General features: G+C 59.9%; 1 protein-coding gene across 3 annotated transcripts in view; it reads left to right on the forward strand.

Annotated features, from left to right (window-relative positions):
* The window catches only part of NISCH (nischarin), a 32,833-nt gene extending 15,264 nt beyond the window's left edge, over nt 1-17,569 (forward strand). The window contains exons 8-21 of one of the 3 annotated variants that reach the window (XM_027584307.2): nt 507-659; nt 1,333-1,401; nt 1,921-2,106; nt 2,279-2,407; nt 3,533-3,646; nt 3,946-4,057; nt 8,247-8,371; nt 9,499-9,548; nt 10,633-12,048; nt 13,714-14,152; nt 14,592-14,748; nt 15,221-15,349; nt 15,826-15,987; nt 16,361-17,569. In XM_027584307.2, the coding sequence (XP_027440108.1) occupies nt 507-659; nt 1,333-1,401; nt 1,921-2,106; nt 2,279-2,407; nt 3,533-3,646; nt 3,946-4,057; nt 8,247-8,371; nt 9,499-9,548; nt 10,633-12,048; nt 13,714-14,152; nt 14,592-14,748; nt 15,221-15,349; nt 15,826-15,987; nt 16,361-16,971 (3,852 nt within the window). In that variant the 3' untranslated portion in view covers nt 16,972-17,569. Of the gene's footprint in view, nt 1-506; nt 660-1,332; nt 1,402-1,920; nt 2,107-2,278; nt 2,408-3,532; nt 3,647-3,945; nt 4,058-4,628; nt 6,114-8,246; nt 8,372-9,498; nt 9,549-10,632; nt 12,049-13,713; nt 14,153-14,591; nt 14,749-15,220; nt 15,350-15,825; nt 15,988-16,360 lie in introns of those variants that run through there. The other 2 variants (XM_027584308.2, XM_027584309.2) reach the window with 2 other exon arrangements.
* The last annotated feature ends 2,090 nt before the right edge of the window (nt 17,570-19,659 follow it).

Below are 19,659 nucleotides of genomic sequence, written 5' to 3' on the forward strand. Positions count from 1 at the left end.
CTCGCTCAAAGGGCCTAAGCGGATCCATTGAGGGAGGAGAGGTCTTCTGGGCATCAGCTGCCAAAACAGGGAGGCCTGCCTTCCTGCCCTTTCATGGTGCTATTGTGTCCCTGCTGCTCCCCTGCGAAGTAATGGACAGTAATGGCCTACTGTCCTCAGTGGGGACCATTTCCTCAGCTGGGAAAGCACAGGTGCTTAGAAACACCATGAATTCTGATCTTCAGCTCTTGAGGTTTAAGCCAGAAAAGGCATCACCACAAAGCAAAAGGCTCTTCTGGGTTTGAAAAGCATTTGCTAATGAGGCAGGGTCAGAACACATTCCAAGTGGCTGTTAGGTTGCTAAGCTTTTCAAGTATTTCACAATCAGGGAAAGCCATATGAACTGAAGCCCACTTTAATGCAAGTTCACTTCCACATGCTAAATATGCTGAAGCCCTTCCTGAAATTTTGCAACGATTGTGTTGCGTGAGGGCCAAGTGTGGTGCTCAACAGATGTTCTTACACAGGAAGTCCTTGTTCCCGAAGCCTCGGAATTTGATGAGTGGGAGCCAGAAGGCACGGCCCTGGAAGGCCCTGTGACCGCTGTCATCCCCACCTGGCAGGCACTGACCACTCTAGACCTGAGCCACAACAGCATCTCTGAGATTGACGAGTCTGTGGTACGTTCTCAGCTGCAGGTGCCAGGGGCTTCTCTGGCCTGATCACACCCTGAGGTTGAGTATTCAACTTGGCCTTTTCCAGAAGGACCGTGGAAAACCTATACCCAGTGCTCTGTGCATTGCTTGAAGTTTTTAAGTTAATTTCTAAGTGGGATTACTTAAAATAGGTGAGGTGATGGTTAGAGCCCACTGAAGCATATTGATTGCATGCACATTTGATAGAGAAACGTAGTAAGTGAGGACATTTACTCCCAGGGAGTGGAGTGGAAAATCACTCCATAGATGCCAGACGCACCCCTATAAGGGTGACATGCAGATAGTACCTGGGCAGAAGGAGAGCGATTCCTGTATTTGCGCTCTTTGGTGGGGTTGGGTAGGGCTGAAGAAGAGGGATGAAACTTCTTCCCCATTGGGGACCTTGCCACTGTCCTTTTCACAAGCCAGGGCTTCTTCAGGAACAGTGGCTTGTGTTCAGCACTGGGGGCCCCATGTGCCCCTGGGACAGGCTGCTAGGTGAGCATGGGAGGCATCCCAGCAGCAGCCCCAGAGAGCTGTCCGGCCGGGGCATCCGTGGTCAGGAAGAAGCATCTCACGGTCTCTGTCCGCCACGTACAGGGGCCACTGAGGGTCCTGTGTCCTAGGGTAACCTCACGTGTCTCTCTTCTTTCTCAAGAAACTGATCCCAAAGATCGAGTTCCTGGACCTGAGTCACAATGGAGTACTGGTTGTGGACAACCTGCAGGTGATTCATGTCTTTAAAGACTATCTTCTGTGGGCTTCTCAACATCCTGTTCTCCTGAGAGTTCAGGAGGCTGATGCTGCCCTGGGAGCTTGGCCATCCCCTGGGGTTTTCTCTTATAGGCCCCCAGAAGGTGTCTGGATGCATGGGAGGTTTGTAAAGGCAGGGTCTGCTGGTGTCCCCTGAGGGTCTCAGCGACGCACTGGGCGATTATTGTTCTAGTTTCAAAGAATGGGGAAAAGACGTGGAAGTATAAATTGAGTGTGGTGAAGACGATACACCTCCATCACGATGACAGCCTGATTTTCACAGTTGGCCCCTCCCTTGTGGGCCGAGATGCCTCTGCAGGGGGTGCCACGGGGCCGTGGCACGTGCTGGGGAGCAGGGGGTGGCCCTTGCCAATAGCTGTCTGGGGCAGGTGGGCGTTGGAGGGTGGGAGGCCCACCATGCCGTTCGTGGCAGCCCGCCTGCTCGGGAGCCTTGGCCTAAACCAGTTGTACCCTGTTCTCGATGCCACCACAGCACCTGTACAATCTTGTGCACCTGGACCTGTCCTACAACAAGCTCTCCTCCTTGGAGGGGGTGCACACCAAACTTGGGAACATCAAGACCCTCAACCTGGCGGGCAACCTCCTGGAGAGTCTGAGTGGCCTGCACAAGCTGTACTCCCTGGTCAACCTGGACCTCCGCGACAACAGGATCGAGCAGGTGAGCTTCGGCCCGGAAGGCTCCCGGGGTCCTGGGGTGGCTGTGCCTTGGAGTTTCTCACCCTAAAGAAGAATGGTAAAGTTGTTTGCGTTGAAAAGAGGCCCTCCGATGTGTTGGCCTGTTGCCGAAGCATTCAAAGAAGGGATAAGGGAAGGGAACTCGATTCTTGCAGATGGAGGAGGTCAGGAGCATCGGCAGCCTCCCGTGTCTGGAGCACGTGGCCCTGCTGAACAACCCTCTGAGCATCATCCCTGACTACCGAACCAAGGTGCTGGCTCAGTTTGGAGAGAGGGCCTCCGAGGTAAGCTGCTGGGGCGGCTCTGCTCTGTCAGAGAGACGGCCTGGATGGAGTCTGACTCTTCCCAGGCAGCGCTGGAGGTGATGTCCACTGTCCTCTGCCTCCCTGCTTCAGAAGGATGGTTCCGGGAAGTCTGCTGCCTCCCCAGGGAGAGGTTGCCCTGCCCCTTCTGTGGGGGCGCCAGCGGTCCTGGTTCCTGCTGGCTTCTGTCCTGTCGCCTCCGTCAGAGCTTTGGGCCAGGAGGGCTCCCCACCAACCAGCAGGCACAGACCCAGGGTGGAGGGACTGTCTTGAGCCTGTTAAAGCCTCGCTGTGTTTTGTAGACGGCGGACCTTAAAGGGTTTGCCCACGTTTGCCGTGCGCTCCAGCCAGTATCTGCTGCCTGCCAGGCGCGATCTGGCCACCTGCCGCCGTGCCAGCCACACAGACCCTCAGCCGGCTTCACCCGTCCTTTCACTCTCGAGGAGGCCTCTCCCCCTTCTCCCCAGATCCCAGGCCAGAAGATACCTGGGCGTCTGTCTGCTTCCTTCCCCCCCTCCAGCCTCCTCCTCTCTTTTCATCGCCCAGCGCCCCTTCCTTCACACCATCACCAAGACCGTGTTCACAAGATGTCCTCGCCCCCTGCCCGCCCCCCCCCCCCCGCCCCTACTGGCTGCATGCCATGGCAGCAGCTCTTCCATAGGCCCTTGGGACTGTCCTCCATCGACCACACTACCAGCCCTCACTGCTTGCTAGTCACAGCCCCCTCCTGATTTGCAGATGGGGATCCCCACCCGTCTGCTATTCCTATTCCCCGTGTCTTTGCCCTCCCAGGTCCCCAGCCCAGAGGCCCTCCCCTCGTTCTCACTGAATGGAGTCTTGCCATAATTGGGGGCTTGGTTCAGGTCACCACCTTCCCCCACCCCAGCCGCCCGAGAGGCCGTCACAGTGCTTCTTGTATCCCCTGTGCAGAGCGGGGCTCCCAGAAACGGCCCGGGCAGCGTGGGAGCTCCCGGGTCACTTGCATGGGGGGTGAAGAGCTCACCTGCCAGGGGGCAGAGCCTCCCTTGTCCTCCTGTGTCCTCGCGGGGCCCCTTCCACTCTGCTCCGTCAGCCTCTGTGCTGATCGCCATTCCCTGAACTCTGTAGGTCTGTTTGGACAACACAGCGACCACAGAGAAGGAGCTGGACACCGTGGAAGTGCTAAAAGCAATTCAGAAAGCCAAGGAGGTCAAGTCAAAGTTGAACAACCCAGAGAAGAAGGTGGGTCTTTGTGGGGGAGGTGACAGGAGCGATGGTGAAGAGCTGGCTAAGGGAGGAGCTGGACCGGGCCACAGAGTGCTCGGGGCCCCTGTGTCCTGGCCGCACCCCTCCATGTCCTGGCTGCTTGAACTTGGGCAAGCCTCCTCCCCTCTGTTTTCCCCTACTCGAGGCGGGCGGTGGTGGCACCTGCCACGCAGGATTGTGTGGACTAGGCAGGACCGCCTTCAGCATCACCACGCTTGTGAGAGCTGGGAGCTCCTTCCTCCTCCCCCGGGGCTGACTTGAGCACTCCTCCTCAGATCATTGAGGATTCCCGGCTCTCAGCCGCCCCCTGCGTCCGACCCAGCGGCTCCCCTCCCAGCGTGGCTCCCACCTCCGCCTCCCTGCCCCAGCCCATCCTCTCTAACCAAGGTAATTGTGTATGTGTCTTGCCAGCTAGCAGAGTGGCACAGGTCCCGCCTGGGCCTCCTGGCTGGGCTTGGGGGAGGATGCCGTCAGGGTTCAGACACAGGGAGGGCATGGTGCTGCCTATAGGTGGCACCTCTTGGGGTAGCGGCGGGGCGGGGGGGTGCTGGCTTGGTTTCAGCTCTGTGGTTTGCTTAGCAAGGGTCCCCAGTTGGCCTGAATCCCACATCCGGTTCCCATAGGAGCCCATGGGTTTCTGGGGGGGCCCCGAGGCTGCCCTTTGAACAGGCTCGGGGCCACTGTTCGTAAGGACCCTGCTCCCCCGCAGGCAGCATGGGCAGATTGGCTCCTTGCTAACGGGACGCCAGGCCCGGTGACTTTCCTGAATCAGGCACCCCGACCCCTGTGTAGGAAACTTTATCATTGCCTCATCTCTGTGGCCCTTGCGGTGTGATCCAGCCCCAAAACACTGTGTGTGTGGGGCCGAGATGGGCTGTCCGTGGACCCGTGGAAGACCAGTTCCCTTCACCCACCCACTGTCTTAGCGTTTTCAAAGGGCTTTCACCTCTGAACCCAGGCATCCTCGGAGATGAGTGAGTGAAGCAGGTCCCATGAGAGTCTCTGCTGGCCCGGCCCCCACGGAAGAGGGGAGGGTGTGCCGTCCCGAGTGGAGCCAAGGCTCGGGACACACAGGAAAGAACGCCGCCCACCCGCCCGGGCTCCTGGAGACGCAGAACTTGGTGTGAGGTCTTGGGAAAACAGTTTGACCCTATGTTTCAAGAGCCAGAAAAACGTTCCCACCCCTTGACCTGGTAATCCCCGCCAGTGGAGATTTTATCTGAGTGGGATAAGTTAATGGGGGAACTGCAGCATTATTCACGCTAATAAAACATGGCGTGTGACAGGCATCTGAGGGCACTAGGGGAACTGGGCTGTGGTACGAAATCTGCTGCCATCCCGCGGGGGGGCTGGGGGGAGAAAGGGGAGGCGCTCAGGTTGAACCGCGACACCTGTGGCAGGCAGTTCACCAGGGTCGTGACCCTGAGGTAGGAGAGAGAATTCACGAGAACAGAATGGTGGTGTTAGGGGCCAGAGTAATTGTCAGTCTGCTTTTGTAACACTCTTGATTGAGAAATTTTGGTTTTGTGTGTGTGTGTGTGTTGTTTTTTTTTTTTTTTACATGAAAGGGGTAGGGGGTTTGTATTCCTGCAAAGAAGCTTCCCTGCTGCTGGGCCAAAGCCCTCTTGGGGGCCACCAGTGCGTGCTGCCCCGTCACAGCACCCGCCAGCCTGCGGAGAAGCCGTGGGACTAGGCCTCTGGGGGATGGGGAGATAGGACTGGTCTTCGAGGCCGGGCACCTGCCGGTTCTCAAGTCAGCGTTTGTCAAATCGATGAACGAGTGAGTGTGTGAGTGAACGAGCAAGCAGAGGACTAGCCGGTAAAGCGCAGCCCGTGGGGGCGGGAAATGAGGTGTGTGCCCCCAGAGCCGCAGCTGCAGGCAGCCCCTGGGTGGGCAGGAAGGCGTCTGCCCTGCTCCCAGGGACATGTCACAGAGTGGCTCACTGTAGTCTGTACCCCCCCCACCTCTTTCCCGGCTACCAGACATTTAGACGTTGTCTCCAGATTTGCACCTCTTATGAATAAAACTGTAGTGGATGTCTTTGTGTGCACATCTCTTTCCTTTTTATGAGAAACAACAGAATTCGGGCCCCATCTAGGCACTCTGATGCCTCTCGTCTCATCCTCTGAGTGACCCTTCCTGACCGCTTGTTTGTACAGTCCACGGTCCAGGAAGGAAGCAGAAAGACTGTCCCCGTCCACATTTCCTCAGTTCCAAACAGGGCGTGGGTGGGTAGTGGCAAGAAAACGTTACTTTTTCTTACTAAGGTGGAGGAATCTGCAGAGGGTTGTGCTCAGCCCTGTGCTACCGTCCAGGGTCTTGCCTGGATGGGCCAGGATTTCTCCCAAAGGGAGCAGCTCTGCTCCCAGCTGCCGCCTCCCTGTAGACGTAAACATAACTTGTGAATAAACTGGGCGCTATCCCGTTAACACCAGGCCTCTGGTTGTCTCAGGAGCTGTTAGCCAGCTTGTTGGAGCCATGGAGGATTGTGACCAGTAGGGGCTGACGGATGAAATGCCAGAATTGATTCTTCAGCCAGGTCCGTAGAGAAGTGGTTAGGAGCAGGCACCCGGGAGGGAGGCAGCTCAGTTTGCATCCCAGCTTCCCTGGCCGTGTGCCTTCAGGCAATGTGCAGCCTCTCTGAAGCTGTTTTCTCAACTGAAGTGGATATACCCTACTTCATCGATTCTAAGATGCACCCGTTTCCACCGTGACTTCTCTGAAATTGAGATGCGTCTTTCAGTCAATGGCGTCTCATAGTCGCTGTCAGCCAGCTGGTACTCGTGATGGAGTCGTGTGAACGCCTTCCGTGGACACCCGCTAAGACCAAGATGGCGCCCCATCTACGCATCTTAGATTTGATGAACTGTGGTAAATAATGAGAGGCGTGCATGAGCTAATACCGGGGAAGCGCTTAACACTGCTCCTGGCTCATCAGGAATGGCCAGTAAGGGCTTCCCTTCCTTGCGTCCTTATTGGGCAATTCCAGATGACCAGGACAGTGCCCCTAAGGAACCTGGAGCCTCTTGGGGAGGTGAGCTGGTGTGCCCAAGGGAGGACAGGGCAGGATGATGTGGGGGCGTTTGTAGAAGGGAGAGGCACGTCTAGAGCAGAGAGGGCTTTGCAGCGGAGGTGGTACGTGAGGTGAACCTCAAAAGAAGAGAGAATCTGAGCGTGTGAGGGAGGAGAGGGGCGGACTCCAGGTGAGAACTGTGCCTCGTGCATGGCTGCGCGCTTGCCGCCTTCCTGCCTGCGCATAGTGCCTGCTGCTTCGCTCGGGGCGTGGGGCTGGGGCTCGGGGCTGGGGCTCTGGGCTGGGCTAGTCTGTGGGCAGAGCACCTGGGCTGCATGAGTTGTTCTGTCCCTGGGGGGCAGCTGAGCTGCACAAGGGCCGTGACCTCTGGAGCTCAGTCATTTCATTGAACCATGGTGACTGGTGGCAAAGCCAGGCAAGCCCTAGGCTCCTTCAGACCTCTGAAGCTGGGGGTCGGTGTTCAGTGTTCTCCCAGCTAGCTACATTTAGGAAAAGGTTTTTAAAATTCTTTACCCTCCACCACTGTGGAAAATGGAGTGAAGTAACAGGCCCAGGCAAGTTGTATCCATCACACAGCCTCAGCAGGGTTTGAGAACGCCAGGTGTTTCTGGGGTGCGTGAGTCAGTGCGCTGTCTGTGGAGGTGGCCTAGGGCAGGGTCAGCGGGGAGTGTCCTGTGGAAAACAGGCCATGGGTGCCGAGCACAGTTCGTCCTTGCCAGCCCCTGAGGAAAGCAGAAAACAGCCTGCGAGGAGGCCCGGCCTTGCGCATGAGGGATCCCGAGCCCTCGCATGTCTGTGAAGCTCGCAGAGATGTTGTGTTAGTGGGGTGGGGGGCCAAGTTCAGTCATTCTCCTAGAAAGAGGTGCCAGGAGTGAACACGTTGAAGGCTCTTGATGGACATACTGCCACACTGCTCTCCCAGCAGGCAGGCCAGCTCGTGCCCACTGCCCACCTCTGCCCAGTTAGGCCAAGGCCAGAGCAGGCCGTCAGACCTTTGCCAAAGCGAGGCAAAACTGAGGTCATGTTTCGACTCGCCCTTCTGTGGTCCCTTGGGGTGCGCCAAGCTTCCTGTGTTCTTTCCAACAGCCATTCCTTTGTGGGACGGCTGGTCATCCCTGCTATCTCCTAACTGGGTTTCCAGCCCCCCCCTTCCATCCTTGTTATGTGGAAGAGCCTTTTATAGATCAAAGACACACATCTTTGTCAAGTATTGCAAGTACTTTTTTCTCATTTCATTTCATTTTTATCTTTGGTTTCTTTTCTTACAGAAGTTTGGTGGTTACATAGTCACACACATGTCAGTTTCTTCTTTGGATTTAGGTTTAGAAAGTCTGTCCCTGCCCTGAAGTTAGATAAGCAGTCATTTGTTCTTTCTTCGAGGTTAAGATTTCCATTTTTAATGTTTTCTTCTGTGATCCATGTGGCTGGGTTAAGGGGTCTGACGAGGCCCCTAGTCCTGCCGGAAGCCTGAGGGCCCAGCCCTGTTTGTTGAATGGCTACTCTCCCTGCCCACCCTGCCCGCCTGCCCCTGGTCTCTCCAGGTATCATGTTCGTGCAGGAGGAGGCCCTGGCCAGCAGCCTCTCATCCACAGACAGTCTGACACCCGAGGACCGGCCCATTGCCCGGGGATGCTCTGATTCCTTAGAGTCCATCCCTTCCGGACAGGTAATGCCCCCCCTCCTGTTTCTGGGGATTGCTTATCTCTGTGGACTAACTGTCCTGCTGGGGGCTGTCCCGAAGTAGGACTTGCCTCGGCTGGAAGGTGGAGGTGGCCTGGCTGGAGTTGGGGCAGATGCTGCCGCTGCCTGGTGCAGTCTGCTTTGTGATGAGCAGTTTGTGTTCCCTGTCTGCCCGTGTGTGTGTGTATGTATCTGTTTCTTGTCTCTCACTCTCTCTGTCGGGGCTAATAGGAACAGGCAGTTCTCTCACCAGGCCCTTGGGGGCAAAGCCAGATGGCCCTTAACCCCCCCCCCCCCCCACCATGAGCGGACTCTCCTGGGAAAGGCAGTTCAGAAAGCCCTAGGTAGGAATGGTTTGGGTCCCACACCCATCAGGAAGATTTTCTCTACTGTTGCCTGGCATGCTGGGCTCTGCATGTTGCCCTAGTAGTCTGGGGTACACTGACTCCAGCACCTCCTCTATGGCTGCTGCTGAGGGTTCTGGAACTTCTCCTTCTGTCCTGGGAAGAGAGGAGGAAGGCAAGTGTGATGTGGGGATTCTGCTTGGTTCCTGGGCCTCCATCCAGCCCTGTGTTCAGTAGTCCGGGGCGATGGCCCTGTGACCCTGGGCAGTTTGCGGAGTCCTCGCTCTGTCCCAGCACTCCTTGGCACTCTTCCCTCCACTCTCCCCAGGGTCACACAGTAGGGGGTTCCCGGGCCCTAGGTCCTCCGCACTGCCCAGAGACCACTGGGAGGGCCTTGCCAGGTGCTGCATAGCCTCTGCTCATTGAGGTCTCTGTGGGCCAGTTGCCGCATTGCTAGACTGTCCACGTGGACCTTCTGGGGTGGCATGAGGAGCACTCGGATGCCAGGCCTAGGGGCACGTGCTGAGCTGCAGAGTGGCAGGAGGCTTCGGCCCAGGGCCTGGGGGCATGGGCTGGGGCCAGACAGAGGCCGCAATCTCGGCCTTTCTGGGCCCCAGAATCCGCCCCTGAGAGAAGCGTGGGGCTGGTGAGGAGCTTCCTGCAGGGTGGTGAGCTGGGGCAGGGTGCCTGGCTCAGGGTCCGGCACCCAGCAGATGCCAGGAAGTGGCTGCAGCAGATAGGGGGCTCACTGCATATCCTTCTTTGTCAGGCACCTTCTGATGATTTACGGGACATACCCGGAGCTGTTGGCGGTGTGAGGTAAGGGAGAGGTTAAGAAGGCATCCTAGGCCTTCTGCACATGCCCAGTGGTGGACCAAGGGGAACCAGTTGGATTTTGTTAACAATCTGTTTGTAGAAGTCCTTCAGAGCTATTTCTTCCTTTAAATAAATAAACAGCAACGAGGTGGGCTCTGGTCTGTTTCCAAATCCTAATCGCTGGAGTTTGTTTGACACGTTATTCCATACTAGGGGTCAGCAGATCAAGGCTGATTTGGTTCACAGCCTATTTTGTACAGCCTGTGAGCTGAGAATGATTGTTATATTTTTAAATCACTGCTAAAAAAAAAGATTATGTGGATGGGCTCTTCCAGAACCTGAGGTGTTCGCCCCCTGAGCCTTCATAGAAGTTCTGTGTATGCTTTTTCATGGAGGCCGCAGTAGCCAAGAGGAGACAGCATTTTTTTATTTTATTTTATTTTATTTTATTTTTTTAAGATTTTGAGAGAGAGAGAACACAAGCCAGGGCCGGGGGTGGAGGGAGAGGGAGAAGCAGATTCCCTGCTGAGCAGGGAGCCCGATGTGGGGCTTGATCCCAGGACCCTGAGATCATGACCTGAGGCGAGGGCATATGCTTTAAACGACTGAGCCACCCAGGCACCCCAAGAGGGGCTAGAATTCAAATGTGGAAGTCCTAAGACCCCCCCCTAGCTTACTCCCTGACTCCCATCCCGGAGGCCACCGGCTGCCCCTGAAAGGAACCATCGTCAACGAGTGACTTCATGCCCTTGAGCTCTCATTGTCTTTGGGGCTCACAGCCAGCCTCTGAGTGACTGAGAGGTCTTTGTGGTGCTCTTGTTGGGGAAGCCCGTGTGGTGTGGGTAGGACAGGGCTGAGCGCCTGTGGTCCGAGCCCTGGGAGCGTAGACTCTTCGCTGAGCTGGCAGTCCCAGGCTTCCAGCACTCTGGCTCCTGATCGGGGCGCTTGTCGTGGACACGGGCTCAGCTGTTTCACAGGCTTGGGAGACCCTCGAGCTGGTCCGTCAAGGCCAGGCTGCAGGCTTTGCCTGTGAGCGGCAGGCCTGGCCCAGCCCGGCGTGCTGTTGACCTGGCCTCTCTCCACGCAGCCCGGAGCATGCGGAGCCGGAGGTTCAGGTGGTGCCCGGGTCTGGCCAGATCATCTTCCTGCCCTTCACCTGTATCGGCTACACAGCCACCAACCAGGACTTCATCCAGCGCCTGAGCGCGCTCATCCGGCAGGCCATCGAGCGGCAGCTGCCCGCCTGGATCGAGGCTGCCAACCAGCGAGAGGAGGGCCAGGGCGAGCAGGGCGAGGGTGACGACGATGACGACGACGACGATGCTGCTGAGAACCGCTACTTCGAGATGGGGCCCCCGGATGCGGAGGAGGAGGAGGAGGAGGAGGAGGGTGGCCAGGGGGAGGAGGAGGAGGAGGAGGAGGAGGAGGAGGAGGACGGCGAGGAGGAGCGCCTGGCCCTGGAGTGGGCCCTGGGCGCCGATGAGGACTTCCTGCTGGAGCACATTCGCATCCTCAAGGTGCTGTGGTGCTTCCTGATCCACGTGCAGGGCAGCATCCGCCAGTTCGCCGCCTGCCTCGTGCTCACCGACTTCGGCGTCGCCGTCTTCGAGATCCCGCACCAGGAGTCGCGGGGCAGCGGCCAGCACATCCTGTCGTCCCTGCGCTTCGTCTTCTGCTTCCCGCACGGCGACCTCACCGAGTTCGGCTTCCTCATGCCGGAGCTGTGCCTGGTGCTCAAGGTGCGGCACAGCGAGAACACACTCTTCATCATCTCGGACGCTGCCAACCTGCACGAGTTCCACGCTGACCTGCGCTCCTGCTTCGCCCCGCAGCACATGGCCATGCTGTGCAGCCCCGTGCTCTACGGCAGCCACACCAGCCTGCAGGAGTTCCTCCGCCAGCTGCTCACCTTCTACAAGGTGGCGGGCGGCTGCCAGGAGCGTAGCCAGGGCTGCTTCCCCGTCTACCTGGTCTACAGTGACAAGCGCATGGTGCAGACCGCCGCCGGGGACTACTCGGGCAACATCGAGTGGGCCAGCTGCACGCTCTGCTCGGCCGTGCGCCGCTCCTGCTGTGCACCCTCCGAGGCCGTCAAGTCCGCTGCCATCCCCTACTGGTTACTGCTCACGCCCCAGCACCTCAACGTCATCAAGGCCGACTTCAACCCCATGCCCAACCGCGGCACCCACAACTGTCGCAACCGCAACAGCTTCAAGCTCAGCCGCGTGCCGCTGTCCACGGTGCTGCTGGACCCCACGCGTAGCTGCACCCAGCCCCGGGGCGCCTTCGCCGATGGCCACGTGCTGGAGCTGCTCGTGGGCTACCGCTTTGTCACTGCCATCTTTGTGCTGCCCCATGAGAAGTTCCACTTCCTGCGCATCTACAACCAGCTACGGGCCTCGCTGCAGGACCTAAAGACCGTGGTCATCGCCAAGACCCCCGCGACCGGGGCCCGGTCCCAGAGCCCCCTTGTGGAAGGCCAGGCTGCCGAGGACAGGGCCAGGTGAGACACCGAGCACGGGCTCTCGGGGTGGGGGGTGGGCACTGTGTCTGAGACCATTCACCCCAAATGAGATCTGTGAGTGTCTGCATGTGTGAGTGGGCCCAGGGTGGGCCTGGGTCCTCTGTCCCTCCTCGGCTGCTGACCAGCCTCAGTGTTGCCCTTGGCTCCCTCTGACACCCGTGCCAAGCCTCACTCTGCTGGTGAGCCATCTGCCCCCTTTCAGGAAGAACGGGGTCGCTGAGGGGCTCTCTCTTTGCCTGTAATTCTGTGAGTTTCTCCAGAGGAACTTGTTGGTTGAGAGCAGCAGAGTCTGAGGTCTGAGTCTGAGAGCTGGGCGGTTCCCTTGCCCAGAGCGCCTTTCCTTCTTGCGGCAGGGGAGCCAGCGAGGTGGTGGCAGTCTTGTCCTGCCCTTCCTCCCTCTGCTCCTGCGCCCTCTGTCTGCCTTCCCCTGGCTCCCTGCCTGGGTTTCCGTCAGGGCCATCTGGAGCTGAGGCTAGAGGGAGGCCTGTGGGCAGCCGTGGTCATGCCCTCGGCTCACCTGCACCCAAGACTCCAGAGGGGGCCTCGTGCCCTGGAGGGTGCCTGTCTCCTGCCACTGCCCCCTGGCTTCACACGTGCTGGGGCTTCCCCAACGTGGGCAAGAAAGCCCTTCATCTGTTGGTCTTCCTGTCCCCTGAGATACAGCCTCATTTTCTCTTCTGTCCTTCTGGATAGTAGTGACGCTCGCCTCACCCCAGCACCTCATGCCTTCTGCCTCTGATCCCCGCCCCCCTACTGAGGTTCCCAAGGGGCCCCCAGCCTCTCCTTGGATGAATCGGGTATCCTTCTTGGGCCCAGTTTAAGTCCCGTGGTCTCCCCACTCCCTGCCCCAGTGCTGAGGCCTCGAGCGGTGACACCTCATCTCCATTTCCATGCTGTCCCCAAGCCTGGCTGGAACCCGCCCACAGTGGGGACTGCATGCAGAAAACAGCTGCTCTGCTCTTTCCCAGCAGACACGTCTCTGCCACAGGATGAGAGGGGGACAGCCCAGGGATTTCTCTCGACAGCTGGACTATCCCAACAGAGGGGCTGTCCAAAAGACCCCCTCAGCCTGGGCACAGGCGTGTAGGCCGGTAGTAGGGTCCTCCCCACCTCGGGGGTCAGCTCCTAACCTGAGCTTTCAGGGTTGTGAGCATTGTTTGGTCTTGTGCTAGGAACAGACCCATGAAAACTCAGTGTAGCCACGTGGATGTTGGCGGGGTGGGGTGACAGCCTGGGCTGCCTGAGGAGGACCCAAAGCTGAGGGGCCGTTTGGTTTTGGTTCTCACCCCTGGTTGCACTCAGGTCCCGGGCCTGGGCACCTTGGTTGGCGCTCTGGACTCTGGAGTGGCATTTCTGATGCTTCTACAACCTTCTGAAAATTAATTCTTAGTCCATGGGCCGCACCTCTGGCCGTCCCGGCCTGGAGTAGCAGACTGCCTGTCTTTCCCCCGACCACCCATCTCCCTTCTAAGAGCAAGGGCCTGGCACTTTCCCTTTGTTCTACTTCCTGTGGGGAACCTAGAGATGACATGCCCCGGTGACCTCAGACATGGTGCTTGTTCCGTCACGCTCTGAGGTTGTGTGTGATAGGACTTTCCACTCGGGGTCCTGGTGCTAACACAGTGTCTCTTGGGGCATTGGGAGGTGCAGCAGTGACCAGCGGCCCCAGGAAGCCCCAGCAGAGGCTCCAGCTCCAGCCCCAGCCCCAGCCCCAGCCCCAGCGGAGGCTCCAGCCTTGGACCTGGCCCCGGTGGAGGGCCTAGCTCCGGCCCTGGAAGAGGCCTTGGGCCCAGTGGAGGCCTCGCTTCCATCTTCGGCCCCAGCAGAGGCCTCAGCCCCAGAGCAGTCCCCAGCGGAGAGCCCAGCGGAGAGCCCAGCCCCAGCCTCTGTGGAGGCCCCGGCCCCGGCCGAGCCCCAGGTGCAGGCGGAGGCCCCCGCTCAGTACCCAAGCGAGCACCTGATCCGCTCCACGTCGGAGGAGAATCAGCTCCCCTCACACCTGCCCGCCTGCCCGTCCCTCCGTCACATCGCCAGCCTGCGGGGGAGCACCATCATCGAGCTCTTTCATGGCAGTATCGCCGAGGTAGCGGCCTGGAGCGGGCCAGCTGGCTGGCCCTTGCGTGTAGAAAGCTAGAGTCGCGGGGTGGGGGGGGGGGAGGTCCTGGACTGCCCCATCCCTGGTCCGTTGTCGTCTTTGCCACCACCTCTCCCTGTGGCCACTCCTCACCTTGGGCCCCAGACACACCCCGCCCCACACCCATCTCCCACCCTTCCATTCTTCTTTGCTTTCAAGTTTATAAATGCATGGACCAGATGTGATGAGGGTCCTGTGTCTCCTCATCCAGCACTGCGGTCATGTCACTGGGACGTGCAGGTCACCAGGGCCGTGGGGCTGACCGGCAGGGAGTGGGGGGGGTGCCCTGCCCAGAGCTCTGTTGTCAGGCAGGCACGGCCTAGAAGAGAGTTTTGTGCCCCCCCGCCCTGCTCTGCTTCGGGCCCAGACCCAGCCCTTCTGTGTCCAGGTGGAGAACGAGGAGCTGAGGCACCTCATGTGGTCCTCAGTGGTGTTCTACCAGACCCCGGGGCTGGAGGTCACCGCCTGCGTGCTGCTCTCCACCAAGGCTGTGTACTTCGTGCTGCATGATGGCCTGCGCCGCTACTTCTCTGAGCCCCTGCAGGGTAGGCGCCAGGGCCTGGCACCCGGGAGTTCAGAGCACGTGCCCGAGGAGACAGGCCGCGGGGCCGGAGGCAGCAGGGATTTGGCCGTGCTGGGCTGAGCCTCCCTTGTCTCAGGAAGGGGCTTGACAACCATACTCTCTCCTGGAGCTATCATGAGAAGAGACCTAAGGCCAGCACACAAGGCAGGACCTAGCCAGGGCCCGGGAACTGGTAGGGGGCGGCGAGGAGGGGCTGGGGCAGCCTCTGTCCTATGGGACCCCAGTTGGAGCCTTTGCTAGTGGCCCGTTGTAGGGCTCCTGATGCCTCCACTGAGCCAGGAAAGGCTCAGAGCCTGGAATGCGTGGCCCGTGAGGCCTTCCGCCCGTAGAGGCAGGGGCGGCTCCTTGCCGGCTGGCCAGAGCTGTGCACCCGGGAACCCCGTGCTTGCCTGGCAGAGCCAGCACCACACTTGGTGCCTGTCTCTCCATCGCAGATTTCTGGCATCAGAAGAACACAGACTACAACAACAGTCCCTTCCACATTTCCCAGTGCTTTGTTTTAAAGCTCAGCGACTTGCAGGCAGTCAACGTTGGGCTTTTTGACCAGTATTTCCGGCTGACGGGTGAGTGACCGCCGCGCTTTGTCCTATTTTGGGTGAAGGCCAGTGTCACCAGTGGGCTTCCACCTTCCATATGTGGGTGCGTTATCGCAGCCTGAGTTATCTCTGCTCACAAGCCTGTTCACCGGAGTGGGAGGAAGCAGCTTCAGGAACTGCTGAGCATGCAGAACCCCCCAGGGCTCAAGTGCGAGGCGGGGACCGAGGCGGCCGAGTGCCCGGCGGGCAGGGAGAGTGGGCCCAGGGCTCACGGGCAGGATGTTTCTGACTCACACTTCCTGAAGAGAGAAAGCTAAGCTTTTTCCCTAATGCCTCTGCATCCCTTTCCAGAAAAATGTCACAGCCCTTCTGGCCCGAGAAATAGCTATCTCCCCAGGCCCCATGATGCTTTCCCACGTGGGTCCTCCTCTGGTCTCTGGGGGGGCAGGGATGGGGTGGGGGAGAGGCGGCCCCGCAGCCGTGACCAGCCCCTTCTCCCGCAGGCTCCTCCCCGATGCAGGTGGTTACCTGCTTGACACGGGACAGCTACCTGACACACTGCTTCCTGCAGCACCTCATGGGCGTGCTGTCCTCACTAGAGCGCACACCCTCCCCTGAGCCTGTCGACAAGGACTTCTACTCCGAGTTTGGGAACAAGACTGCAGGTACCGCCCCATGCCCAGTTCGGGCTGCACCAGGCCCCAGGGCGCCCCTCTCTGCCCAGGACCCCCTCTGCCTCGCTCACTTTCTCTCTTTCCCGCTTAGCCAGTGAGGCTTTTCCGTGGGCTTTTCCACGGCAGAGCCTCCATCCCAGCAAACCCTCAGCCACCCGGCAGTTGGCGTCTCGAGTGCCTGCCGTGCGCTGAGCTGCTGGCCTGTGGGTCTCTGCCCGAGCGCGGGGGCCTGGAGCCACTCCCCTGCTCCTGCCAGCCCCTGGTTCTGCCATCGTGGGTGACTTGGGCTCGCGGGTACTCTGGGCCCCAGCGCCAGCCAGGCCAGGCTACAAACCCCCGGCGGGGGGGGCACCCATCTCTGCAGGGAAGCTGGAAAACTACGAGCTGATCCACTCAAGCCGCGTCAAGTTCACCTACCCCAGTGAGGAGGAGATCGGGGACCTGACATTCACTGTGGCCCAGAAGATGGCCGACCCAGAGAAGGTGCCATCCCTCAGCATCCTGCTATATGTGCAGGCCTTCCAGGTGGGCACACCGCCTCCCGGCCGCTGCAGGGGCATGCTGCGCCCCAAGACGCTCCTCCTCACCAGTGCAGAGATCTTCCTCCTGGACGAGGACTTCGTCCACTACCCACTGCCCGAGTTCGCCAAAGAGCCCCCGCAGCGAGACCGGTACCGGCTGGATGACGGCCGCCGCGTCCGGGACCTGGACCGCGTGCTCATGGGCTACCAGACCTACCCGCAGGCCCTGACCCTCGTGTTTGACGACGTGCAGGGCCACGACCTCATGGGCAGCGTCACCCTGGACCACTTCGGGGAGGTGCCGGGTGGTCCCACTGGAGCCGGCCAGGGCCGTGAGGTCCAGTGGCAGGTGTTCGTGCCCAGCGCCGAGAGCCGCGAGAAGCTCATCTCGCTGTTGGCCCGCCAGTGGGAGGCCCTGTGCGGCCGGGAGCTGCCCGTCGAGCTCACCGGCTAGCCTGGACCACGTGTCCGGCCTGGCGTCCACTCAGGGCGGGAAGCAGGCTTTCTTTGTTCTTTTTAAAGTGTTTCTCCCCTCTTTTGGGTCCCCTCGTTGGCCCGTCCTTGCAGAGAATGTGCATTCAGTGGCTTCAGTGACTTCTTTCTAGAGCTGGGAGTGAAAGCGCCGGCCCCCTCCGGGGCCTCCCTGTGCCATCCGCCTCCCGTGGCTCTTGTTGCCTCCCCCTGGGGCGGTGTGGCCGGCGCGCCAGTGTCGTGTTTTCTGTCGTGAGGCTGTTATTAACACGTGGCGCCATGGGTCAGCTTTACTCTTCTGTGTCCTTCCCCGAAATGTCTCGTCCAGTCATGTTGTCGTTGTGGGAGTTCGCTGCTAATTGTGAAGCTGGTAGCAAAGTGCACATCAGAAGCTCCCGCCCCGTGCAGTTTTCCAAAGTGGAGGCCTCTCCTGGCCCAGTCAAGTGGGAGAGCCCCATGGGGACAGGAGTCTCCTGGGCTTGGGGCTGAAAGGGGTGGTGGCAGGGGACCTAGAGCTGCCAGCACCGAGTGTGATTCCTGTCGCCTGTTTTCTCTATTTCAATAAAGCGGAGTTTGACACAGTCTGGGTCTTTTATTTCAAGGGCCACTGGGGTCTCGGCAGGGCACCAGCCCAGGGCAAGGTTGGCATGAGGGAGAGGGTCCCCTGGGGAAGCAGGAAGGTGAGCTCCTGGGGCGGGGGAGGGAGGGTGGGGGCAAGGAAGGAGGGAGAAGGGCACGGAGGGCAAGGGAGCGGCTCTGCTCAGGTGGTACTGGCGGGCCGGCCCCAGAGTGCTGGCACAGGGGAGGTGGGAGGGGGCCCTTGGATAGGGCAGGGCTGGGCTTGCACCCTGAGCCTCAGGGCACGCGTGGCACCCTGGCTCACTGGCTTTCTGCCTCCTGCAGCTCTGGAATGTCCCAGCCGGAGCTGCAGTGCCTTGTGAGGTAAACCCTAGAGTCTGGGATTGCATAGGGTGGGGGCTGGAGGGGGTCTCACCAAGAGGGCCCGTGGGGGGAAGGCCTGTGGGAGGTGTCCCCAGGTGGTGGATAGTGTGCTCGTGTCCTCGGACAAGTGGGGGTTGCCTCAGGGAGCCCTACCAAACTAGGACCTGGGATTTCTTTGGGAGCCAGCCGTGTGCCCCACCATTCCTCATCCCATTCCTGCCCCCAGAGCGGGGCCCTGGAGCCCCACTTGTCTCTCCCATCCTGGCCCAATCGGGCATGAGGCCCCAAGGCCCTGGGGCCATTCGGGCCAGGCAGGACTGGAGAAGAGGTGATTGGAGGAGGGTGGCCAACCCAGCTCCCAGCCTGCTGCTCCTGTCTTCCCTCGGTGCCCACACTGGGGCCTAGAGCCTCAAGAAGGCTGCTGGGGGGGAGGGGGAGCCACCAAGGGGAGGGTCTCCCCACTCGCAACATCCCTGGCCAGCCCAAGGGCTCCTCTAGCCGATGGGAAGGGGGGAGGCCTGCTGAGGAAGAGGAGGCAGGTGACAAAACTTCTCCCTACCAGGCTTTCATCAAAGACCTTTACAAATGGCCACCTGCCTCTCTCCATCTGTTCTGTGTAAACGGGGATGGTGACAACCAGAGGCAGGGTCCACTTCCTGGACTACTGTTCCAGGCCCCACAGACCCACACGACACTGACCCCTGCCTGGGTCCATGAGGACACGACCTCCTGGTGAGAGGTTGGGACATTGTGTCTCCCTTAACGTGTTGAGGATGGGACCTTAACACTGATTAGCCGAGAGACCTTAGGCAAGTTCCTTAGTGCCTCCGAGCCTGGTCTGCGCACGGGTAACAGGTGATAAAAGGTACCTGCCTGCCTCCTTCCTGCCCTCCGCAAGTCTGGGCGGAGCACCCACTGTGTGAGGCAGCCAGACACCATCCCGCTCTCCCGTAGCTGAGTTCCAGCAGGGGACGGAGAATACACGAAATAAAGTGTCAGCTGGTAGCAAGGGCTATGAGGTAATGGCAGCTGGTGACCCTTGAGCTGAGGCTGACCTTGGGGAGAGTCCCTATGAGAGGAGCTGGGGGCAAAGCAGGAGGTTAGGGGAGGGGAGAGGCCCACAGCCGGAGCAGGCCAGGTGGGGCTGCTCTGACACGAGGGGCTGGAGTGCAGTGGGAAGCCAAGAAGCCCCCTGGGGGGAGAAGGGGAGAGAAGGGGGTACAGGGACCAGGGGGAGGGGTAGTTGGGGCAGGTGAGCCACGGAATGGTCTGACGTGCTGTCTGCTTAGCACAGACCTGTCGAGGCCCACAGCTGCTCTCGGCAGTTAGAAAGGTGGAAGCAGGCTGACCTGATTCATGGCTGCTCTACCCCCACCTGCCACCCCCACCCCCACCCCCAGGGCCTCTGAATGATCTAGGCCGGGCTTGCAGACAAGGGCTGGGCAGTGGTTTGTATTGGAGCTGGCTCCACACCCTCTGCTGGGCCTCAGGCTTGTGGCTGATGGTGGGCTTGGGGGCTGTGATGCCAGGAGGAGGGTCTCTGGTCAGGAAGCCCTGACAGGGCCCAGGCTGACCATGCAGGAGTCAGTGGCCAGCACCTTCCCTTCCGCCTGCAGGCTGCTGATAGCAGGAGGAAATCCTGGCGGGTTCCTGTGGGGGTGAGCTGGCGGGGCCTCCGGACTGCTTTTAAAGCGACTGCCCGCCCTGGCCCGCCCGCCCACTCGCCCTG

This window comes from Zalophus californianus, chromosome 1 (genome assembly GCF_009762305.2).
Source record: "Zalophus californianus isolate mZalCal1 chromosome 1, mZalCal1.pri.v2, whole genome shotgun sequence".
In the NCBI taxonomy this organism is placed as follows: domain Eukaryota; kingdom Metazoa; phylum Chordata; class Mammalia; order Carnivora; family Otariidae; genus Zalophus; species Zalophus californianus.